The sequence below is a fragment of the Nycticebus coucang genome, chromosome 19 (genome assembly GCF_027406575.1).
Source record: "Nycticebus coucang isolate mNycCou1 chromosome 19, mNycCou1.pri, whole genome shotgun sequence".
NCBI lineage: Eukaryota > Metazoa > Chordata > Mammalia > Primates > Lorisidae > Nycticebus > Nycticebus coucang.
The window spans coordinates 51,427,511-51,449,347 of NC_069798.1; the positions used below are offsets into that span (position 1 = coordinate 51,427,511).

The 21,837-nt window shown below is 37.5% G+C and overlaps 1 protein-coding gene across 9 annotated transcripts in view; it reads right to left on the bottom strand.

The window, feature by feature from the left end:
* Nucleotides 1–21,837, bottom strand: part of TCF4 (transcription factor 4) — a 375,650-nt gene that overhangs the window by 131,268 nt on the left and 222,545 nt on the right. For all 9 annotated transcript variants that reach the window (XM_053571075.1, XM_053571071.1, XM_053571076.1 and 6 more), the window contains 2 exons: nucleotides 7,532–7,661; nucleotides 6,988–7,037 (listed from right to left, as the gene is read on the bottom strand). In XM_053571075.1, coding sequence (XP_053427050.1) covers nucleotides 6,988–7,037; nucleotides 7,532–7,661 — 180 coding nt within the window. The remainder of the gene's footprint in view (nucleotides 1–6,987; nucleotides 7,038–7,531; nucleotides 7,662–21,837) is intronic.

Consider the following 21,837-nt stretch of genomic DNA (forward strand, 5'->3'; position numbering starts at 1 on the left):
CTTCTCTGCAGAGGGAGTGTATGCCTAACCAAAGCATAGAACTCCTCAAATAGCTCCACACCTATGCAGCAGCTGCAACTTAAAAAAAAAAAAAGAAGTCATCCATAAGCTGCTCTTTAGAGATAAAATAATTGAGTATTTAAAACTACAATTCTGCATTTTATACGAGTTCTTACTCCTTTAGACTGAGCAGACTCGCGTATACACAAACACACCTTGGGACGATGGGAACGAATCAACACTGAACGTCCCGTGCTTTTGCTTTGAGACACACTTAATGTTTACTTTTAGAATTCAGTGCAATTTATGTAAAAACAAAACAAAACAAAACAAAAACAAAGCAGGTGTCTGTCAACAGCCCGACCGTTTTTATTTTGCCTTTGCAAAATACAACTTGGGCTATTTTTGAAGAGACTACTTATTCTTTTAGGATTATTGCCACATTTTCTGAGAGAGTCTTAAATTTAGCCCTCCGAGTTCTGACTCCGATTTATTACTTAAAAACGTTAAAATTGTTTGAAACCAAGAAAACACACCTTGACAATGCACATGTTGGCCGTGATCAAGGAAAAGGATCAAAACAAAATTTCACTACATTAGAAAATAAAACTAATGGTTCAATTGATGAAATTATAAAAGTTGAAAAAATGGTATTCATCCAAGTATCAGGCCAAGCATCTATATTAGTCTATAAACCTAAAATAAATTCACAGTGAAGTCAGACGCTACATAGCAAGATTTTATAAATTTAAAATACATGTAATCCCTGTTGTACTTCTCTCCAGGTAAAGCAGTCTTGCTGGGGTTTCTTAGTTTTCTCAGTAATTAAACCACTCAGATGGAGTCCAAAATTTCACATCAAAATATACCCTTCAGTGAAAGTGATAAAATAAGGCTCAGAATTAACAGGTCCCTGAAATGTATTTCTCCTTTCTTGACAAATGAGTCCAGTTTCACATTGAACGCCACTGCTCCGGCTGTAAGATCATCACAAAAGTCCTGATCAGTTCTAAGCAAGTAAGATAGCCTTCTGAAGAGTTGCTTAAAAATAAAAACACATCTTGGGGAATGGTGGGATCTAGGATGCATGCCACCTGAGAAGAGTTTGCAGAGAAGAAAAATGGGACACTGTTGGCCAGGAAGGCATGTCTCCGGTGGAAAGAATGAAGTGGTGGTGTTTTGTTTGAGTGTTTCAGACACACAACCTTTTCAACTGCAATGATAATCCAGGAACAGCTCTAAAATACACAAAGCTTTCATCCATCCTTAACTTATGTGTTTTCTTCTTCTCCCTTACATTTCTTTTCTTTCTCTATTTAAAATAACCACACTAGGATCCTTCATTATCAAAAGGTACAGGATTGGGCTTGAAGGCAAAGGAGAATGGTGGACGAGGGAGCCCATTTTTTCAAAATTCCAGACAAAAATACAAAAATTTCCTAGTAACTTCTGGCAGAGGGGATTGCCTAATTCCCTAGTATATTAAAGTGAATTTTTTTAAAAATATTGTTGATGGGATAAGAACTCCTGATAAAAACAAATATAAAGATCCTCTTTTGTTTCATATACCAGCGATTCATTAAAAACACAACCTCTAGCCTCAAGGTGCCATGGGAAAGATGAGATTAGTTTTCACAGAAACCAGACACATGATGAACTTTAAAGCCTTTGGTTTGGCAAATTCTGCATTAACCACACACAAAATTAAATATTTTCTTTGTGACAAGTATTTTCTCATCTCTCACGGCATTTCCCGTGTTAGATATGCTTTGTAAATTGGGTGAATAATAAATAGTCTTTGTCCTCTTTGGGATGATTTATTTGTGCTATCCTATCCTTCTCCTTGCCTATATATTTTCATAATTGATAAGCACAATTTTAATATTCAACCTTTCTATTTTAATATCTTTTTTTTTTTGGTAGAGACGGAGTCTCACTTTAGTGCCCTCAGTACAGTGCTGTGGCATCACACGGCTCACAGCAACCTCCAACTCCTGAGGTTACGCGATTCTCCTGCCTCAGCCTCCCGAGCAGCTGGGACTACAGGCGCCCGCTACAACGCCCGGCTATTTTTTTGTTGCAGTTTGGCCGGGGCTGGGTTTGAACCTGCCACCCTCAGCATATGGGACCAGCGCCCTACTCACTGAGCCACAGGCGCCGCCCCTCTATTTTAATATCTTAAATTAGAAATTCTGCACTCTTAAGTTCGAAGTTGAATACTGGGAGCTCCCCCAGTCACGCCTCTTCACCAAGTATCTACCTCTCCAAGAATGGACCTTGAAGAGGCCCCTGCTGTTATTTCTTCCCACACAATGGACTACTTCTAGACTCTGCTTCATAGGATGGAGTCCAGCTAGCAGATACAGGGTTCACTTGCGATAGATACAATATTTTAATATGAATTTTTAAAGAAAGCTGCATTATTATTCAAGTTAAAATTTTCTCGACATGAAAAGGCACTGTTCTGATTTCCCTATGATCAGTTTCAAAAGTTTTGGAAGAAACTGTGCATTTCTGACTTCAGTGCTGAATTTTCAATATGGTTTCTGGGCCTCTACTAAATATAAAACTATTTACCAATTTCTCTTTTAAATTACTTTTCATTTCTTTAAGCTTCTGGGGGTAGGAAGTTTTTTCCAAAATAGTTTAAGATATGGATTGAATATCATGTTTGAAATCTGCAAAGATGAGGGTTTTTATATAATGGAAAACACAGGGGCACTTAACGCCATTAGCAATCTTCGTTTTTCCCGAGACCCCTAATAAAAAAGGTTTTGTCTTCTGTAAAAGAAACTTTAAGCCAAACTTAAAAGGTTAAATTTCATTTAAGAATTCGTTCTCTATGAAAATTAATAAACCTGGCATCTTATACACAATGAGTTTTTTTTTTTTCAAATCTACCTATGCAGTAATTTGTGTCTCAAATTTCCTTGGACTGTCCAAATCTTATTTTAGAATCCGTAGTAGAGATTGTTTTCCTTAAAATCCATGTGCCCAAAATCATCTTTGACCACTTAAAACAAGCTTGCCAGATCCTCCTGCATTTTAAAGCAAAACACAAAAACCCTACAATTTAACACAGAAAATAGTCTGTACTGAAAAGTACAGTTTGAAAAAGATCACTGAAGATAAGATAGGTCACAAACTATTTCTAAGAATAAACCTTCATATTTCCAGAGAAATCTGAAGTTTAAGAAATCCCAACTGAGGTCAAAGTGAGACCATTAGGAAAAGTTTCAAACCAGATTCAAAGTGGAAACAAATTTCCCCAGTGTTTGAAGTAGAAAGGTTGTAGTTAACGGTTTCTGATAAAATGTAAATAATTGGGAAATATTCCAAAATACAAGAAGGTCAAGGTTTTATGTGTTTGTGTGTGTTTTTGGTGGGCACGATAAAGTTTCCAAAAGATGCTATCTTTATTGAGTTTCTTTTTTTCTATGTGTGATGAAAATATCTAAAAACCGAACGAAATGAATTTTTTTGCTGCTTTCTAGACTTTTGCACTTTCATGTTAATTTCTGTTCAGAACCATGAATCATTTTTTCCAAAGCATCATTTCACATAGTACATTTTTCCCTGCATGAATTCCTGATTCAATGTGTCTGATTATTAAGGTTACACGAAGATAAAAAATAGCTGGAATGAGCAGTGAAGTCGCAGAGTGACAATAAGTTTAAAATGAAATATGGTTTAAAATAGAAAACCAAGATGTAGAAAGCTAACAACACAAGAAGTTCACGTGTAGATTTAAGAGATTACACATGCCAAGTCAATTCTGTCATCCACAAATAAACAACGTATTACCGAAGTCTTCTCAAATGATGAGGGCTACGAGAAATTGGGATGTGACTCAAAAGGGCAACATACTTAAATGTGAACCGAGAACATAAAAATATTCTGCAGTAAGTTATAAGCAGAGCTCTCATGGGCAATTAGATAGTCATTATTTTAAGGCTTCTTCTTAAAATAAAACAAAAACCAAACAAAAAAAAAATCACCTTACTCCTAACTACAGGCCTATGTGCTCCAGAGGGTCTGACTGTCTTCCTTCCCTCCATGGCACTGGTGTCTGCAGACCTGCAGGATGTTCTTCCCACCCCACCCCGCGTCATGCTTCTACTGTGACTCCAGGTCTCTCGGTGCAGCACAAGCGCACATCCCTGCGTCCTGCCAGTTCGTCCATGGCATGATGTCGGGCCAGGCTTACGTTTTCTCTCTCCCACAGAAGATGCCGGACGTGTTTTCAAAACAGGGCCAGGCAATCCCCTCCCTGATAGCTTAATGGTGGCAAAAGAAGTGCAGTCTCCGTATGACAGTAACCGTTCCTAAGAAATCTGATTATGGAATGTCACCATTTAGCTGTCTTTGTTTTATCTTAGGGAAGAGAGAGGGTGCATTCAAAAAGGGAGAAAAAGTGAGTTGCCACAACAGATTGTGACAGATTTATTACTAGTTATCATGGCAAATATGTATCGAATAAAACATATAAATGTCTTTATCTAGTCATAAGCTCTCCAATAAATCTATTGTTATCCCCAATCTTTTAGTGTCTGTTAGACAAATACTCAGACTCATTAAAATAAGTTTTAGAAGTCTCCCTTATCAAACAAATAGTTGTAATTGTATTAGGAACTTAAAAAAGGAATAGGAATGGCAGAGTCTAAAACTATAGAAATATAGAGCTATTGGGGCAAAAGTGTTATAGTGTTTGATACAGACTGTTTTTTAGGAATCAAGTTCAAATATATATTTTGTGGGGTGGTAAGACATGGGGATCTTGTTACAAGTAATAAGCAATGCATATAATAAAGCTAATAGGAATTAAGTGAAAGCTATGGAAATAGGGCTGAGATTTTTTTTTTTAAGTAATGAGTAAATGAATGATTGGATTCTAAAATTACTTAAACTATCTGATTTTCCTTGTTCAAAAAAAAAATAAAACAAATGTTCCATTTTTAATTAAATTTTTCTTCTCTCTGTCTTTCAAGGAAAGGGTTATTTACCAAAATTTTCCATTAGGACCATTAAAAGATTTAGCCAAGATAAATTCTCTAAGAAGAGAAAATCCTAAACGGACCATTAAAAGCCAAAAATTAAATATAACACCAACTAAATTTATAATTCCTGAATTTTGTTTACTGGCAAGAAAGGAAAGACACTTCTATTATTTCTGCACATTTCACAACACACTAGCAACAGATAAACTGCCCTGATAGCAAAGAAAAAAAGGTTGGCTATAGGAAAAATACTTTAAAACTTTATAATGAATTATGAAAAACTGTTGTTGACAATGAGTAAGCATGCAGATAACATCCGGTGCCACACCAATGCACTCCTCAGAAACTGTGTGGCTCTCTGCATCATCTCAGCACTGGAAAAAACAAACTGCTTTTAATATGAGGCTTTTACAGCACAGAGTTCCTTGATCATTTCAGAATATTCAGAGGTCCACTTAATGTATCAAATAATGTCCATATGAGACGCAGGCATGTTTAAAATGTAAACAGCTGACAGGACTGTATAATTTGAAGCTGTCGTAAATTCTATTCAAAGCTAAAGTTTCATCTAAATCACATCCCCTACTAACTTCCAGCTTAAAATATGTTCATTAAAAACCTTTGGGATATTAGTCAATTTCAAAACAACACAGAATTCAAAGAAACAACTCAGTACCCTTTTAAGTGACTTACTGATAGCCCAAAATGACTATTTTATATCCCATTGGCAATTTTATTTACATAATATTTTTCTATATTTATGGATAATTTTGCGATGCTTCTTCAACATTACCAAGTCTATGATAATCAGCATACCCAATTTGCTTTTTTTCTGATAAGACTTATTCTGATATATTCGTTTAATAATTTTTTGGATGAGCTGAACTGAAATCAAGTCAAATACACAGGTGTGTGGGTTAATCTAATCTTTGCACATTTGCAAAACCCATTATTCTTCTAATTTATTAAAAATGAAATAAAACTAATATGTGTGTGCTGATTAGTAATATACTTCCAGAAATCTAATATAATTTTACTTTAAGTATAAAACTTATAATAAGCTTCATTAGCATTCTTTTCAAAGACTACTCAGTACTCTACAGAGTGAAATTAAAATCCTCTGTATACATCACAGGAAGGAAGAATGAAAAAAAGGAGGAAGGAAGAAACAGAAAAAGAACAGGGGAAATAATATTTTTGATTTTACAGAAGGAGAAAACTACTAGAAATTAGACCAGTCCTAAATAAAATTAAGTAAAATTATCTAGGAAAATCAAATTTGACAATATATACAAAATTTCAAAATGTATGTAAGAATTCAAAATAAGAAATCATGTATTTGGCTGTGATCAACGTCTTGAACTCTGCTCCGTTGGGGGTGGGGAAGTGGAGGACTCAGCAACTCCTGCCTGTAGCTCCAACTGCTAAAAAGACCCAGAATGCTTTTAGTTATAGCTGGATTCTTCTAGCTGTCACCTGGTATTACAGACACAAATGGCTACTGATGCAGCTACCTCTGCAGCCTTTATTCAGCAACCTCTCTAGAAAATAGAGACATTCTTCCTGCACTCTGGGCTGAAACCCATGTAAATTTTTCCTAAATCCTCTCCACAAATCTCCTTTCGCATGCAAATCCATAAATCATCATAATACTGACAAAGAATTTAACCAACACATGAAACTAATACTCATTCTCTTGAAAGCCCTGCACAGGTAAAACTCCTCTCCAACTTCAGGCCCCTTTTCAAGGCTCTCTTTTAGAGCTTAACCTGCTGAATATCAACATGGCCACCCAGTCTTCCAGGCTGTGCAATTAATCACTCCAACGTGGGTCAGGCAGCTGGACGTGCAGGTCGCTCCTACCTCACCCACCTTCTAGATAAACATGCTGCTCTGGGCGCATGGAAGCTCATTCACTTCTCTCTCTTTTGCATCAGTACGAAACAGAACAAAATAAACGAAATACGAAGCAGGATGCAGCAGTACTTACTGAAGATGGCAAACCTGGAGGAACTTTTCGAACTTTCTTTGTCTGTACCTCTGAAAGAAAACGAACATGCTGTGAGCTCCTATGTGTGCATTTTCCTGACTAAAACGTTTTAAACCACGAGGGCTCTTAGAGTAGACCACATTTCCTTACAACATCAGCTCAGCCAACTGCAGTTCCCACTATCACCTCTTACTCTAGCAGAAATCAAACTTTCCTTTCTTTATGAATATGAAGATTTTTTAACTTTTTACTGCTTTGATTTTTTTAAAAAAAAGTTTCTTATACATCCAACCAAGAGACAAGCAGACATAAACAGTGTTTTTTAGCAGAAATAAAAAAGTTCTGCTACTCTAAGTGGTTAACATCCCTCCCACCACCACCACCATGGACTACTGGCAGGGAGTCACCTGCCTGAGACCTGGGCCAGATTTGATGGGTTTCAGAGAGGGGGGTATGGAGAGAGAGGAAGATGAGAAAGTGATATTACAAAAAGAAAGATGAAGACTTATGAAAAATCAGGCATCTGAACAGAGGAACACCTTACCCATGGTACTACTGTGAAGAGGTCTCCTTCGGGGGTTACTGTTAGGGTACTGATAGTACTGGGAACCAGGTTTGGTGGGTGAAAGGGTTCCTGGGTTGCCCATATCCATGTCACCTCCAAGGAGACTCTGCTACGAGGTTAAAAAAGGGAAAACAAACATATAAGGTTAATTTTTTACATTCACCACCCCCCAACTGATTGTTAGTACTTAAACCAATGCAATAAAGAAAACAGCATCTGCTAAGCGGAAACAATTAAAACAAAACAAAAACCAAAAAAGAAAAGCAGTCTAAGAAGCCATCATTGAGTTTGTGAATTTTCCTTTCTTTACTTCTAACAGGAAAAGATGATGATTCCCTTGAAACGGTATTTTTTTTAAGGTCTTTTAAGATGACTCACGTTTTAATTTCATTTAAAAAATGGCATTTATGTAAGACTAATGTTTTCTTTCTCTAGAATTTAGGCTCCTATTTGGGAACTGTTCATGCCATTGCTTAACAAGAACCAAGAAGAATCTCATTTTGTGAACAGCACACAACTTCCCCCGGCTGCTCACCCTGGGGGTGAGTGTAGACTATCAACTCCTCTGAGAGCCCTGCCTCTCAGTACCGGCACACGGTGATCCCCCACAAATTTACACAGCACCCACAACAGAGAAAATGCCAACTGAGCCAAGAGGAAATTCAAATCCTCACACTAACTCCCAAAATTATAGAAAAAGTAGGCACTCTAACAGTTTTAACACATCAAAGGACTTGAGAATGGCCTCTTGAGGACCATCAGAAGCTAAAACGCATAAAGATAAAGCATTTACCTGAACACAAGAAAACTTTCACAAATACCATTAACTAAATCACATGTGACACATTGCTACGCTTTCAAAAATGATGACATAAGAAAGATTATATAATGCTGCATTTTCTAAAAACTACATAGAAACTTACCCATAATATATAAATCGCCTGATTACACTCTGCATTGAACACATTGTTCTTTTAATTATTCTGATATGCAATAAAACAAGAGTAGATAGTACCATTTATATTAAGAACAAATTTACTGTTTAATAAAGAAATTTTAAAATTAAGTACTAAAAATCTAACTTTATCGTTACTTGTAATCAACTTTTACTGACTGAACTAATTACTGTCCTTGATAAAGTACAGAATGTGTTTTCCCTAATCTAAATTCTAATCACCATGTCACTCACAACAGACTTAGGGATGCTTCACTAACACACTATTCACATGCAAAATACTCTAAATAGGCCAATTATGACTCTGCCCCTGTTCCCTGGTTAACCCGCTGAGAACTGAAAAATTTCACAAGGCAGTCACCAACTAAAACAAAGGGTCCTTGTTTTAAATTAAGACAGTCTTTTTGATTCCTAAATAGCTCAACAAAGTGGCATGTCTTCTAGTGAAAGCAGTTGGTCAAATATGACCCATAAGCTGGAAAATAAAAAATTCAAACCTCCCCTCTCTACCACCATATAGCTAAATATCATAAAGAGAATCTCTCGATTCTCAGGGATTTTTGTGAGCGTTGGATGAGTGAGAGATAAAGGCTACCCAGCTACTGACAAGCTCCACTTCACTGACTCCAGTTGAAGACTTTTTCAAGAGATGTAATAATAAGCGTTACTTTAAAATAAAACTGCAAGGATGAGATTTCAGGTTCAAAGCACATTTTCAGTAACAAACTCTTTGCTAGTATCTTAATATGCACCACATAGTATCTGATAAAAAAAATTATTTACTAGATAAAAACCTGACATCTGTGTGCTCAACTGCATCCTCTTCTGAATTTAAGAAAGATATTAAAATGCTACACAAGGACCAAGTAAAATACAATACTCATAATAAAGTCTTCTGTAAATCAGGAATCTAACAGTGTAACATCAAATAATTTCTTTATCATTCTAGGAGTGGCGTTCCAAAATTTTAGAATCTCAACCTGCATTTCACTCTTGGCACTTTTTACGAACAGACCATATTTATTTAAGTCCTAGTCCAAGTTTTCCTTGAAATTTCCATCAATAAACTTGTAAATTATTTGAAATCACGACCTCCTTCACAGTTTGGTAAATCTACAAGTGAATCTTCATTTCACTGGAAAAAGGAGTTTGCTAAACACTTTATATTCTAGACAATTTCGTCATCTTTTCATTTTTCTAAAAATATACAACATATTCAGAAAAGGGCTGAGCAAATATGTTGAAATGCTTGCTTATCTTTTTTTAATTAGCTTAACCATTTGTTGGTCCTGGTGGCAAAGGTTTTCACTCCCAAGAAAGTAAATGCGTTCAGTAGGTCAACCTCAAAACAAACACACTTGCTATCCTGTGTTGTAGCAGCATTCACAATGGAGCTGTGGAAAATATTAAATGATAACTACAAAATAGCTACCAGCTTGTGGTTGACCTTATTGTTGGGAATTTAAAAGAAATCATTTCATGGGCCAGTTGTAAATAAATCACACATCTAACTCTTGCACGTAAGGTCACATATGCTTCGTAAAGGGACACGGTACTACTAAGACCAGATAGCACTTAGGAACCTTCATGGCTCCTGATCCTTTTTTCTTTTTTCCCACAAAGACAACATTCCTGTTTCTTTCTTTGTACCTGTTTGTTCCCTTTTCTTTTTCTCTTAGACAATAGAATCATTCTTCTAAAGCAACAAAAACAAACATTTCCTCACATTTAACGGGGCCTTAAACACCCCCTTAGGGAAAACGAAGATAAAAATATATGGGTCCTTATTGTAGCGTCTACTTGTAAAATGAACAATGACCATTTACTATTGTTTGGCCTTGACGTCACATACTTAACACTCTGCAGCAATGAGAAAGATAACAAATTTTTCCACTGGCTGAAAAATCTTTAAGAATTTTTAAAAGTTAACGGCATTTGCTTTTAAGGTAATAAAACAAGGACTTCATTTATAATGTGAATTTACCTACGTGTGTGTGTGTATATATCTGAAGATAAATTTATGGTTAATAAAAGTTCAGTTTAAAAACGAAGTCTACTTTCAAAATGGGCAAATTCATCCTTGCCTTAAATAGGATTATAATGGTCTTAGGTTTTTCGCATTGTGCAAGCTCCTGTTCTGCGGTTATGCTGGGTCCCAGTAGTAAAGCTGCCTGAATCTGCCAGGAAATACTGGAAACAAGATGTGGCAGCTCAAAGATCTAACCTGTAAATCTTAAACCCAGAGTGTAGTGTTTTGCTTAACTGTCCATCTTGTGATGAGACAAGCCCTTCCCCTTATTCACTCCTTGTTTTCTTCTGTAGGCAAACAATTTCAAGATTTAAAATACCGTAACCAAAGAATAAAATACACCGGGGACTTTGCCAACCATGTTTTGGGGGTCACCCCTTGCAACCCAATCTCCAACAAATAGCCAGTCCTAACTCAGCCATTCGAATGCCAAATACAGCATTATGGGAGTGTCTTTTTCAATTAAATATTGTTTTGTTTTACATCAGATCTGGGCCTCAGACTGTCTTCCTCACACCTTCTCGACTGTGCTCTATTCCTTTTGGGGAGATCTGCTTAACATCCTTGATCAAACACTGAACTTTGCTTATGCAACTAAGATGTAAAGCATGAATTAAACTTGAGTAACAGAAAAGCAGCGTATCTCTCAAATTAGATTTATAACTGAATGGTAATCAAAATAGAACTAACTGCTTGAAGCTTAAATTATCAACTTTTTTCTTGTTAAACTAAAATCATCTTGCTCTGAACTATTATTTCATTTCAGTCAGCGCTTTAAATGTAATGGGTGGGTGGTACATTTCTAAAAAGGAAGATTATATTTACCCTTAATTATAGATATGAGTGAGATCAGAGTACGATGAATGCTGCTTTTTTTTGGCTTATAATTAATTCATCTAATAGGTGAATGACCTTGAGTTTCAGAGTTGGAACCTGAGAAAGGGGGAGGGGGAGAAGAAGTAGGAGGAAAAACAAATTCTCTAGAGAAAAGCCAGGGTGCCCCGGTTTCTCAGGGCTCTCTCTGATTTTGCGTCGTCACTCCCATTACGTTGAGATCCGATATCAGACACAACATCTTGGGGGGATGTTGCAGAACAGAGAAAAGCAGTCTCAGATGAAACCAGATTAAGCTCCTTTTCTGAACTATTGCCAAATGCTTGTGAGTCTAATTCATGTTTGGGTATTCTAGTACTCACACAGCTGCAATTCCATTCTTTCAGCACAAACCTAAGTGATGTATAGTGGCTTTGTATGGCGAACTGACTCTATAAAGCCAGGAATTTTTTTATGTTAATATGGAAATAAAAGTATAAACCACTTTAAAACTTATGAATGCTGGATATACACATAGGTACCTAATAGATTTTGCAGTGTTCAGCACAAAAATATACATTGAGAGAAATTACAAATTAGATTTGTTGTAAACACTTGTTTTTTTTTTTTTTTTTAATCACAACGGAGGTCATTTCTACATAGTTAATTCTGCAAAGAATTGGGTTTTCAAAGACACTGCTGAATAAGATTCCTAACAGCCATGGGGAAGTTTCTGTAAATCCCTGTCGAATAGCTGCTGCTGAATTTGCCATTCTGACCACAGAAGGACCCGTTGCTGACTTACTACAGTAGCAGTAGGGGCGATAATTTTGCTGCTGTTGGCACTTACTCTGCAACCTAGAAAATACCTCACACCAAAGGGCAATGAAGAACACACTATTTCCACCTGTCCACTTTGGAACTTCAGAGCTCAAAATTGAAGGTCAGTCTTTGGACAGACTTTATTCCAGATCCCCCAAGGTTCAAGTATGCACCTTTATGGTTTTTTGATTTCTGTCCTATGCTTGGTTTCAGCAAAAGAAGACTGGGGAACTTAGAAGGACAAGATGGCAAAGCTATCTTGCAAATCAGAGACTTCACAGATTGTTACTGTGCTGTGAGGAAGTGCAAATAATTGAGATTATCATTTAGAAAATATTTTCTTTTAAGGGGCTTGTGGTCAATACTTCTTATTTCTATATTAAATGTGCCATGCACATAATATTCATAAAAAGTGAGAAGTAGAATTTAAACATATTGAGGAAGAGGAAGGGCTTTCAGGTCAGATGGATCAGGTCGAACTAGAGTTCAAAGGCATCCAAGCAATGTGATTTGGTTATGTAATTGCTTAAATCTTATTTTCCTCCTCTATAAAAAGGGGCTAATCAAAGATGTACGATAGGGTTACCAGAAGCAGATGAAACAACGTGTAAAATGTTCCTCGGAAGTGATGTCCAGCACGGACCTTACCCTCCTCTTTCCTCTCTCCCTCAATAAATAGTCCACACTATAACCTGATGATTATCCTTTACAAGATGCATCGGAAACTGTGAATGATTTCAGGTCCTCTACTCTACTTCCAGATAAAAAGTACAAGCTGTGATAATGATTTTGAAAACTCAGTATAAAATATAGCTGAAAAAGAATGAAATACGAGAGTCTACATAAACAATGATGATAGCCTCGTGGTAACAAGAAATGACTAGGGTTTTTTTTTCATATTTAATAAAGAAACTGCCAAACAATCTGGATAATTTAAGCTTAAATGGCCATTTTCCTAGAACCACCACAAAGATTACTTCAGTGCTCATTTAATTTTGCTTTTGTAGGCATGAACAAGCTGTTATTGTTAATTCAACTATATGTGAGATCAAAACCAGTTAATATTAGCAAACTAAATATACCAAAATAAGAATTGTTTTATTTGTGATTTAACTGTATAAAACCGTGTCATTTTTCTTTTTCTTTTTTTTTTGTAGAGACAGAGTTTCACTTTATTGCCCTCGGTAGAGTGCCGTGGCCTCACACAGCTCACAGCAACCTCTAACTCCTGGGCTTAGGCGATTCTCTTGCCTCAGCCTCCCGAGTAGCTGGGACCACAGGCACCCGCCACAACGCCCGGCCATTTTTTTGTTGCAGTTTGGCCGGGGCTGGGTTTGAACCCACCACCCTCGGTATATGGGGCTGGCGCCCTGCTCACTGAGCCACAGGCGCCACCCAACCGTGTCATTTTTAAATTCAAATTCTTTGTATTAGCCACTGATAAATGACCTCAAATAAGGCTCAATTTTGAGTTTTGCCCTTACAAGGCTATTTGGTGAGATCTAATGAATGTTTATTTGATACTTATAAAGTACTGTTACTTAAAAACAAAGTCTTCTACTTCCCCATGACGTCACAAAATGTAAGTGACTGCATTCCACAGTTTTGTTTGAAAATATTCATAACTCCTAAGAAATTCATTTGGCCTTGAACAAAATTAGTTATTTTAGCAGTGATTAGATTTCACCAAAAATTCAAATACATTGTCTTTTTATTTAAGGCATTGTCTTTTTACAATTTAGCCAAAAAAAAAAAAAAAGAGAGAAACATTAAAGCAGTAAGTACTATACAATAAAAATTGGATTTGAAGAAATCTTATGTAAACAATACAGAATTGAAGATAACTGTGTTCCTGTCAGTTTAAGCTCCTTCTTAGGCTCAGAAAGTTTATTCAATATACAGTTCAATATGTAGTGATTCGTATGCTATAATCACTACACTTGCCTTAAAATGTTTCTCTTCAGGGTGGTGCCTATGGCTCAAAGGAGTAGGGCGCCGGCCCCATATGCTGGAGGTGGTGGGTTCAAACCCAGCCCCAGCCAAAAAAAAGGTAAGTGTTTGGGCGGCACCTGTGGCTCAAGGAGTAAGGCGCCCGTCCTATATGCCAGAGGTGGCAGGTTCAAACCTAGCCCCAGCCAAAAACCAAAAAAAAAAAAGTTTCTCTTCAGCAATTTTGTGCCAAAGTAAAAATAGAATCTGAATATGACCTGTTAACAGAGGAATTAGCAACACTTCTCCTATAAATATAAACATGTGGCTATAATAAATGTGCAGAAAAGTGTATTTGTCCAGGTTGCTATTTTATAAAGGAATATCAAACTGTCACAAGTCAGTCTTCATCTTAGAGGTGGGGAGAGTTCCATTTTCAAGGTTGCCATGAGTATCTACCTTCTGAGCAAGAATCTGTATAAACCATAAACCATTTTTATGTAGACTGGCCTGTCTGGGGACAGGGATCAGGGTCCCATTGCTTACCCAGCCCCTCATGAAGGTGCCCAGTAATAGTCTCCCATCCAAGTACTAACCAGGCCCGACCCTGCTTAGCTTCCGAGATCAGACGAGATTGGGCGCGTTCAGGTTGGTATGGCCGTAGACAGTGCCCAATAATAGTCTAATGGCCATCTTGTAAGATGCCATGAAAATAAAATCCTAATAATGATCTGCCCCTGTAAATAAGGTGATAAGCCTATCAGAAGACACAAGGAGACTAGGGTTATCTGGAGATGCAGTAAATGCACCATATAATCCTCAAAGCATCCTGAAAATATTTAGGTCCTGACCACTCTTCTAGAGTTATGTGCCATCAAAAAAGTCTGCTCCCTTGTACCCTCAATGAATCCCCAACAATAAAATAAATAAATTAATTAATAAAACACATAATTATTTAAAAAAAAAAAAGTCTGCTCCCAATGTGCACCAACTCTTTACCTCCCAACCTTCTCTCTCCTTCTTCGATATATGGCTGATGAAGAATGCGTGGTGCAAAGGCCAAACTAGTTGATATGCTAGCTAAAACAGGAAATGACTTATTGATGTTTTAATTCTGTGCAGTGGCTAGAATAGACACCCTGCCACGGCAAATGCTCAAAAGCTACTGAAAGTAACATAGCACTATTGCTGTTGATCCAATCGAGGACTTAAGTAACTACTATGCTTTTGTTTATCATCTATTGATTCCTTGAGTCATTCTGACGACTGCTGTCACTAATAATAACCACGGTATCGGTGGAAGTTTAGTAACAATGGTACAAGAAGGAGAATGATGATGAGTGTGAATGCAGGTGCAGTGGCCCAGGCAGTAGGTGGTCACACAGCAGCAGTGACCAGGGACTGAGTGTCCTGCTCAGTGCCAGGCACAAGTATAGATCCTTTACAAGTTAACAAGGGAGATGTCACATCCCCCAATGTATAGATTGTAACATTCAGAGTGTCTGTATGACCTGGCCAATGCCATGTGGCCGGCAGGCAGTAAAGCCAGGCCTGCAATCCAGCTAGACTTGACTTCAGAGCCTGTGCTCGTCTTCAGCTCCACACTCCCTCCCTGTTTTTTGTGCACTTGGTTTTCTCCCCCCCATCCTCACCCTCCTGAAACCATTAGAAGGAATAGGCTGCTCAGTTCATCTTTAAGTCAACAGCCCGTCCTGAAATTTACAAGAGCCGGTTTGACTCAGAAAGGCCTGTGTGTGAGGGGTACATACCCTGGATAACCTTGATCCACCTACTTAACCTAGACCAGCTTCAGGCTCTTCCTCTAAAAAATGTTGGTATAATAAAAATGTTGGTATAATAACATCAACCCATTGTCAGAATTCAGTTAAATAATACACAGTGCTTACCAAAGTTCCTAGCATTTACTGAGCTTTTATAAATTGACAAAGAGTGTCAATTTATATGTTGCATATACAAAATGATATATTTATTTTATATTAATAAAATATAACTATACTAATATAGTATATTTATAACATTACAAAGTTATATATTAACAAAGTTATATTAACAAAATATAACCATACTAACATAGTATATTATATAACATTATATAAGTTTGGATGAAATAATACGATGCCTGATACATAAGTAATGCATGCACATATTATAGAAAAAAGTTGTAATAGGCCAAAGAGGTTTTGGGCGGTAAAACTGCATGTCCTCTTAAACAATGGAAATTTCAGTTCTTGAGCCTGAACCTCCCACCACCTTTGTCTCTGCTCTCTACAGCCACCCATCAATCATCTCTAATCTTGATTTCAATCTATGGCCAAACCACTGTGAATGCCCAACATCATGTAATCTTGATTTCCATGGGGGTGGGTCAACATCTTCTTAAACAAGGCCTTCTGATTATAGAGTATTAATGGCCAAATCTTTCTTAGACTGCACATGTACCAATTTGTCTGAACTCTTCTATGCTAACTTTTCTAGAATGCACCACTAAATACTAAGAGCCATGTTCTAAAAAAGATGTCACCATTTTCTTAAAGGACCAAACAGAAAATGTTTTCGTCTTTGCTGGCTATATGGTCTCTGTTGCAAACCACTCGACTTTGCTGTGGTAGCACTAAATCAGCCACACACAATACATAAATGACTGAGCCAGGCTGTGTTCCAATAAAACTTTATTTATATATATTAAAAAAAAAAAAAAAGGCTGTGGGCCTGATTTGGCCTCAAGCTATCATTTACTAACCCCTTTCCTAAGGTAAAAGTGTAAGACACACCACCAAGTTTCAATTATTTTACTGGGATAGAAATGTCAAGAGATTTTATATGCCACCCTCACCCCTAACCCTCTCTCTCTTTCTCCAACCCCACCTTGAACATTCACATGCTGCTACCAAAATCAGTCTAAGACCCTGACCTGTGCCTGTTCCCTCAAGAAGAAAAGTCTTTATATCTGACAGGTGCCTAGCCCAAGCCCCTACCCTGACCCCATGGCCAATCTAGCCCCAATCCATCTTCCAGGCCTCTCTCTCCTCTTTCATACACGTGGGCCACCAAGACGCAGGACACACTTACTGTGCCTCAGCCTCTGCTCAAGCCACATCTTCCCCTCCACACAGCCTCAGCACAGGCAGGCACATGGAATTGCGTGTGTTTCCCCAATTACCCTCATCCCCCTTTAAACCTCTTCACCTTGACAAAAGCTGGGCCCTCTCCCTGGAAGGCCCTTTCTTTCATTCCAGATTAGATAAGCCACTTCCAAACAACTGTGATGACAGCAACCAAATGTCATCTACTTGGGACTCCTTCCCCAGCACACTTGGGGAAGTCGGATGTTCCACTCATCACAAGGACTTGGCATTTCAGGCAGGTGTAGTAGGGAACTTCCTCATTGCTGAGTCCCAAACACTAGCATGGAGAAGCCACGTGGTAAGTGACAACAATCATATGCGTAACAGCAAATGCCTATACAGCACATGGTATGCTGCAGGCTCCGGTTGGCCAAATTAACTCACTTAATTTTCACGAACCCATTAGAAAGGCATCTTATTAATCCCAATTTACAAATAAGGTGGCCAGAGGCAGAAATAAGTGAAGTAGCCACCCAAGATTATTTGCAAAATATGTGGAGACACATGACTAACCAAACTGTGTCACTTCCACAGACATTTCTTACATCTTTTAGACAGATGCTATTCCTGGAAACTTCAGATCTGAAATTTTCAACTATCACTTCATGCTCATCCTTAAATCATGTGAGAGCCTCCCTAACCGCCTTCTCCTCTCTCTTCTCTAGTGATCACCATCTTTAGAATTTCAGCTCTATTCACAAAAACATGGACCTGACCCTATCCTCTGACCTCCACTGCCCCTTTCCCATTTAACCAGTGCCTTGTCTCCCTTTTGAAACTCCACTTTGGAGCTCACTTAATCCCATGAAATCTTTCCTCAGTAAAATAAGTGGCCTTATTACACACATAACTTTACAGCAGCCTTAAATCTTTATAAGAAAGATGTTATTAAAACAAGCAATCAAATAACTTTACAGGAGTTAGAAAAGGACTGCAATCTTTAAGTTTCCTTAGAGTAATTATAGAGCATTTGCATTTATAAATATTCTATTTTCTCTCCAAGGATGGAGGACAGGTATATTCTTATTATGTTTCCCCCTATTCCTCATTATAAATATATTTAGATATTCACATATAACACTGACTGACGTGAACTAGTTCACAAGCCAGTTGAACAAAACTCATGAAAGGATTCAGCAGTACAAACACTTCTAAAGACCAAAATAATCATGTGTATCAATTTTTAAAAGAAAACTTCACACATGGCGTGGATGCGGAGAAAAGGGAACACTTCTGCACTGCTGGTGGGAATGCAAATTAATACATTCCTTTTGGAAAGATATATGGAGAACACTCAGAGATCTAAAAATAGATCTGCCATTCAATCCTGTAATTCCTCTGCTGGGCATATACCCAGAAGACCAAAAATCACAACATAACAAAGATATTTGTACCAGAATGTTTATTGCAGCCCAATTCATAATAGCTAAGTCATGGAAAAAGCCCAAGTGCCCATCGATCCACGAATGGATTAATAAATTGTGGTATATGTATACCATGGAATACTATGCAGCCTTAAAGAAAGATGGAGACTTTACCTCTTTCATGTTTACATGGATGGAGCTGGAACATATTCTTCTTAGTAAAGTATCCCAAGAATGGAAGAAAAAATACCCAATGTACACAGCCCTACTATGAAACTAATTTGGGGCTCTCACATGAAAGCTATAACCCAGCTACAACTTAACAATAGGGGGAAGTGGGAAAGGGGGGGGTGGGTAGAGGGAGGGGAATCGGTGGGATCACACCTGTGGTGCATATTACAGGGGTATTTGCGAAACTTGGTAAATGTAGAATGTAAATGTTTTGGCACAGTAACTGAGATAACGCCGGAAAGGCTATGTTAACCACTGTGATAAAAATGTGTCAAATGGTTTACGAAGTGAGTGTATGATGCCCCATAATCATATCATTGTATACAGTTATGATTTAATAAAAAAATTTAAAAAAAAAAAAAAAGAAAACTTTGCAAAAAAACACTTTGCATAAAAGTAATCTGATGACTTGAAATTAAATGAGACTTTTATGAAAATCCAGGCAAATTCCAAATAAAGAAAAATGAGGAGGGGACGCACAGATTCTAAAGTTTATCTGGAAAATTAATGCACGATTAATAGTTTTAAAAAAATTTTACAGAGAAACTGGCAATAAATATATTTTAAACAAAGTAAATTTAAAAAATGTGGTGCTGCATCCAGAACCGAAAGTATTATAGGGAGATTTGTAATGAAAGTATAATTTAAAACTTAATTAAAAAATAATAAATTATTAAATAAATGATACCTCAAATTTGTTTGGCATTTGGGGGAAAAGTTAGATTTTGGCTTCATATTTTATGCTAAAATATATTTAAATGCAAAGTCTAGAACATAAAAGCAAGAGAACAAAATATAAGCAACTGTTTTATATTTGATTTTGAAGTACAGAAGACCTTTGCTAGCTATGACATTAGATCTAAAAAGTTAGAGAAACATATTGATACCTATACGTACATACTTAGAGTCTCACTCCCGGGTTGAGTGCCGTGAGGTCACACCACACAGCAACCTAAAATGCTTGGGTTCAGGAGATCCTCTTGCCTCAGCCTCCCAAGTAGCTGGGACTACAGGTACCCGCCAGGTGGCTGATTTTTCTATTTTTAGTAGAGATGGGGCCTCACTCTTGCTCAGGCTGGTCTTGAACTCTGAGGTCAACAATCCACCCAATTTGGCCTCCCAGAGTGCTGGGATTACAGGTGTGAGCCATCACACCTGGCCCAACATACTTGGTTTTTTTTAAAATACTACCTAAGCCATGAAAAAAACAAAAAGTTGGGAAAAAATCTGTAACAAATATTTAAAGGGAAGGTAAATACTCTTTTTTTTTTTTTTGAGATATTTATTTATTTATTTATTTTTATTATTTATTTGCAGTTTTTGGTCAGGGCTGAGTTTGAACCCGCCACCTCCAGCATATGGGACCAGCACCCTACCCCTCTGAGCCACAGGCGCTGCCCCCGGTAAATACTCTTGATAAATAAAAAGCTCTCAGACTGCAATAGGCTGGCGAAGAACATGAATTATTTCTTTATAAAAAGAATATATTTAAAATTTGGCAATAAATACAAGAAAAGCTATTTGGCAAATTAAAACAAGATAAATTTTCAACTGCCAGGGAGGAAGTTCACTATCATATATAGCTTTCATAAATGTAATCTGATGGAAACTTTCTGGAAGATAAATCAAATGTACAACAAAATTTTTAAAGTATATATCTTTTGACTCAGAATTTTCAATTTTAGAATTTTTCTCTATGAATAAAATTTGAAAAGTCCACAAAAGTATGTCCATAGATGTCTGTGTCAACCTTATGTTTGTGAAAAGTCAGAAAAGCACAGCAGTATCTTTGTTAAGCAAATGAATGAATATTAAATATTGTGGAAATTTTACATTAATGAAAAGTATGTTTTTAAAAGTCACACGCTTAGGGTGTGACCCCCTTTTTTTAAAAAAGCATCTGCAGGTGGGTGGTGCCTGTGGCTCAGTGGGTAGGGCGCCAGCCCCTTATACGGAGGGTGGCGGGTTCCAACCCAGCCCCAGCCAAACTACAACAAAAGAACAGTCCCAGCTACTCGGGAGGCTGAGGCAAGAGAATTGCCTAAGCCCTGGAGTTGGAGCTTGCTGTGAGCTGAGATACCACTGCACTCTACCGAGGGTGATAATATGAGACTCGGTCTCTACAAAAAAAAAAAAGCATCTGCAGCTTTAACCATTCTCTACAATTTCTCCACCCTTAGTCAAATCACTATGCTTATTAGAATATTTCTTATTTGGCAAATTCTGTGGCTTACATTTGTTGTAAAAACATCCTTGAGGAAGTTCACAGAGTTCTGCAAAGTAACTTTAGATAGCAGGAAAAGGCTGAATGAAGATTATCTTCATTTCAGGAATATTCCTTGAACTTTGTTTACAGCGAGATAAAGACTAATAATCTGATTCTATCCTGCAGTGCCCAGCCCAGTGAAAGCCGCCCAGGAGGTTAGCAGATCTTCAAGAGCTTTCTATTGAAGGTACTGAAAACAAACCTTTCACTGTCAACACAAAAGGAATGAGACTGCCTGACCAACTTTTAAAAATATGGGGGCTAAATCAATTTTCATTTCCCACATGTAGGTTATGTCATTATTTGTAATCTACTAATGCACATTAAAAAATACATAGGAGAGGGGAGAAATGAGCCTGTGTAAAGACTCTCCCACTGCTGGTCCCATGGTCCTGCTGAAGCTTATTTCTTTACTGCTTTTACCCAAATTATTTCCTGCATTAGCCCTAGGTAAGTGCCTGCATTGCTGTGAAGTGAGAATAACTTCGGAGCAGTAGATTCTACAAAGCACAGTGTCCCAAAGGAGTGATCCTAAAACTTCCCAAGGCAGGTCTAACGCTCTTTCCCAGGCTACAACAAACCTTCCAGGGAGCCCATTAATTAGCCTTTCAACTGCGCAGACTCTGAGCGACAAACAGGTCAAAGGTCAAGGTTTTGCAGAGGGGAGGTACTATTTCAAAAATTCTTGTATTCATTTGTTTTTGAGACAGTGTCTCATTCTGCTGCCCAG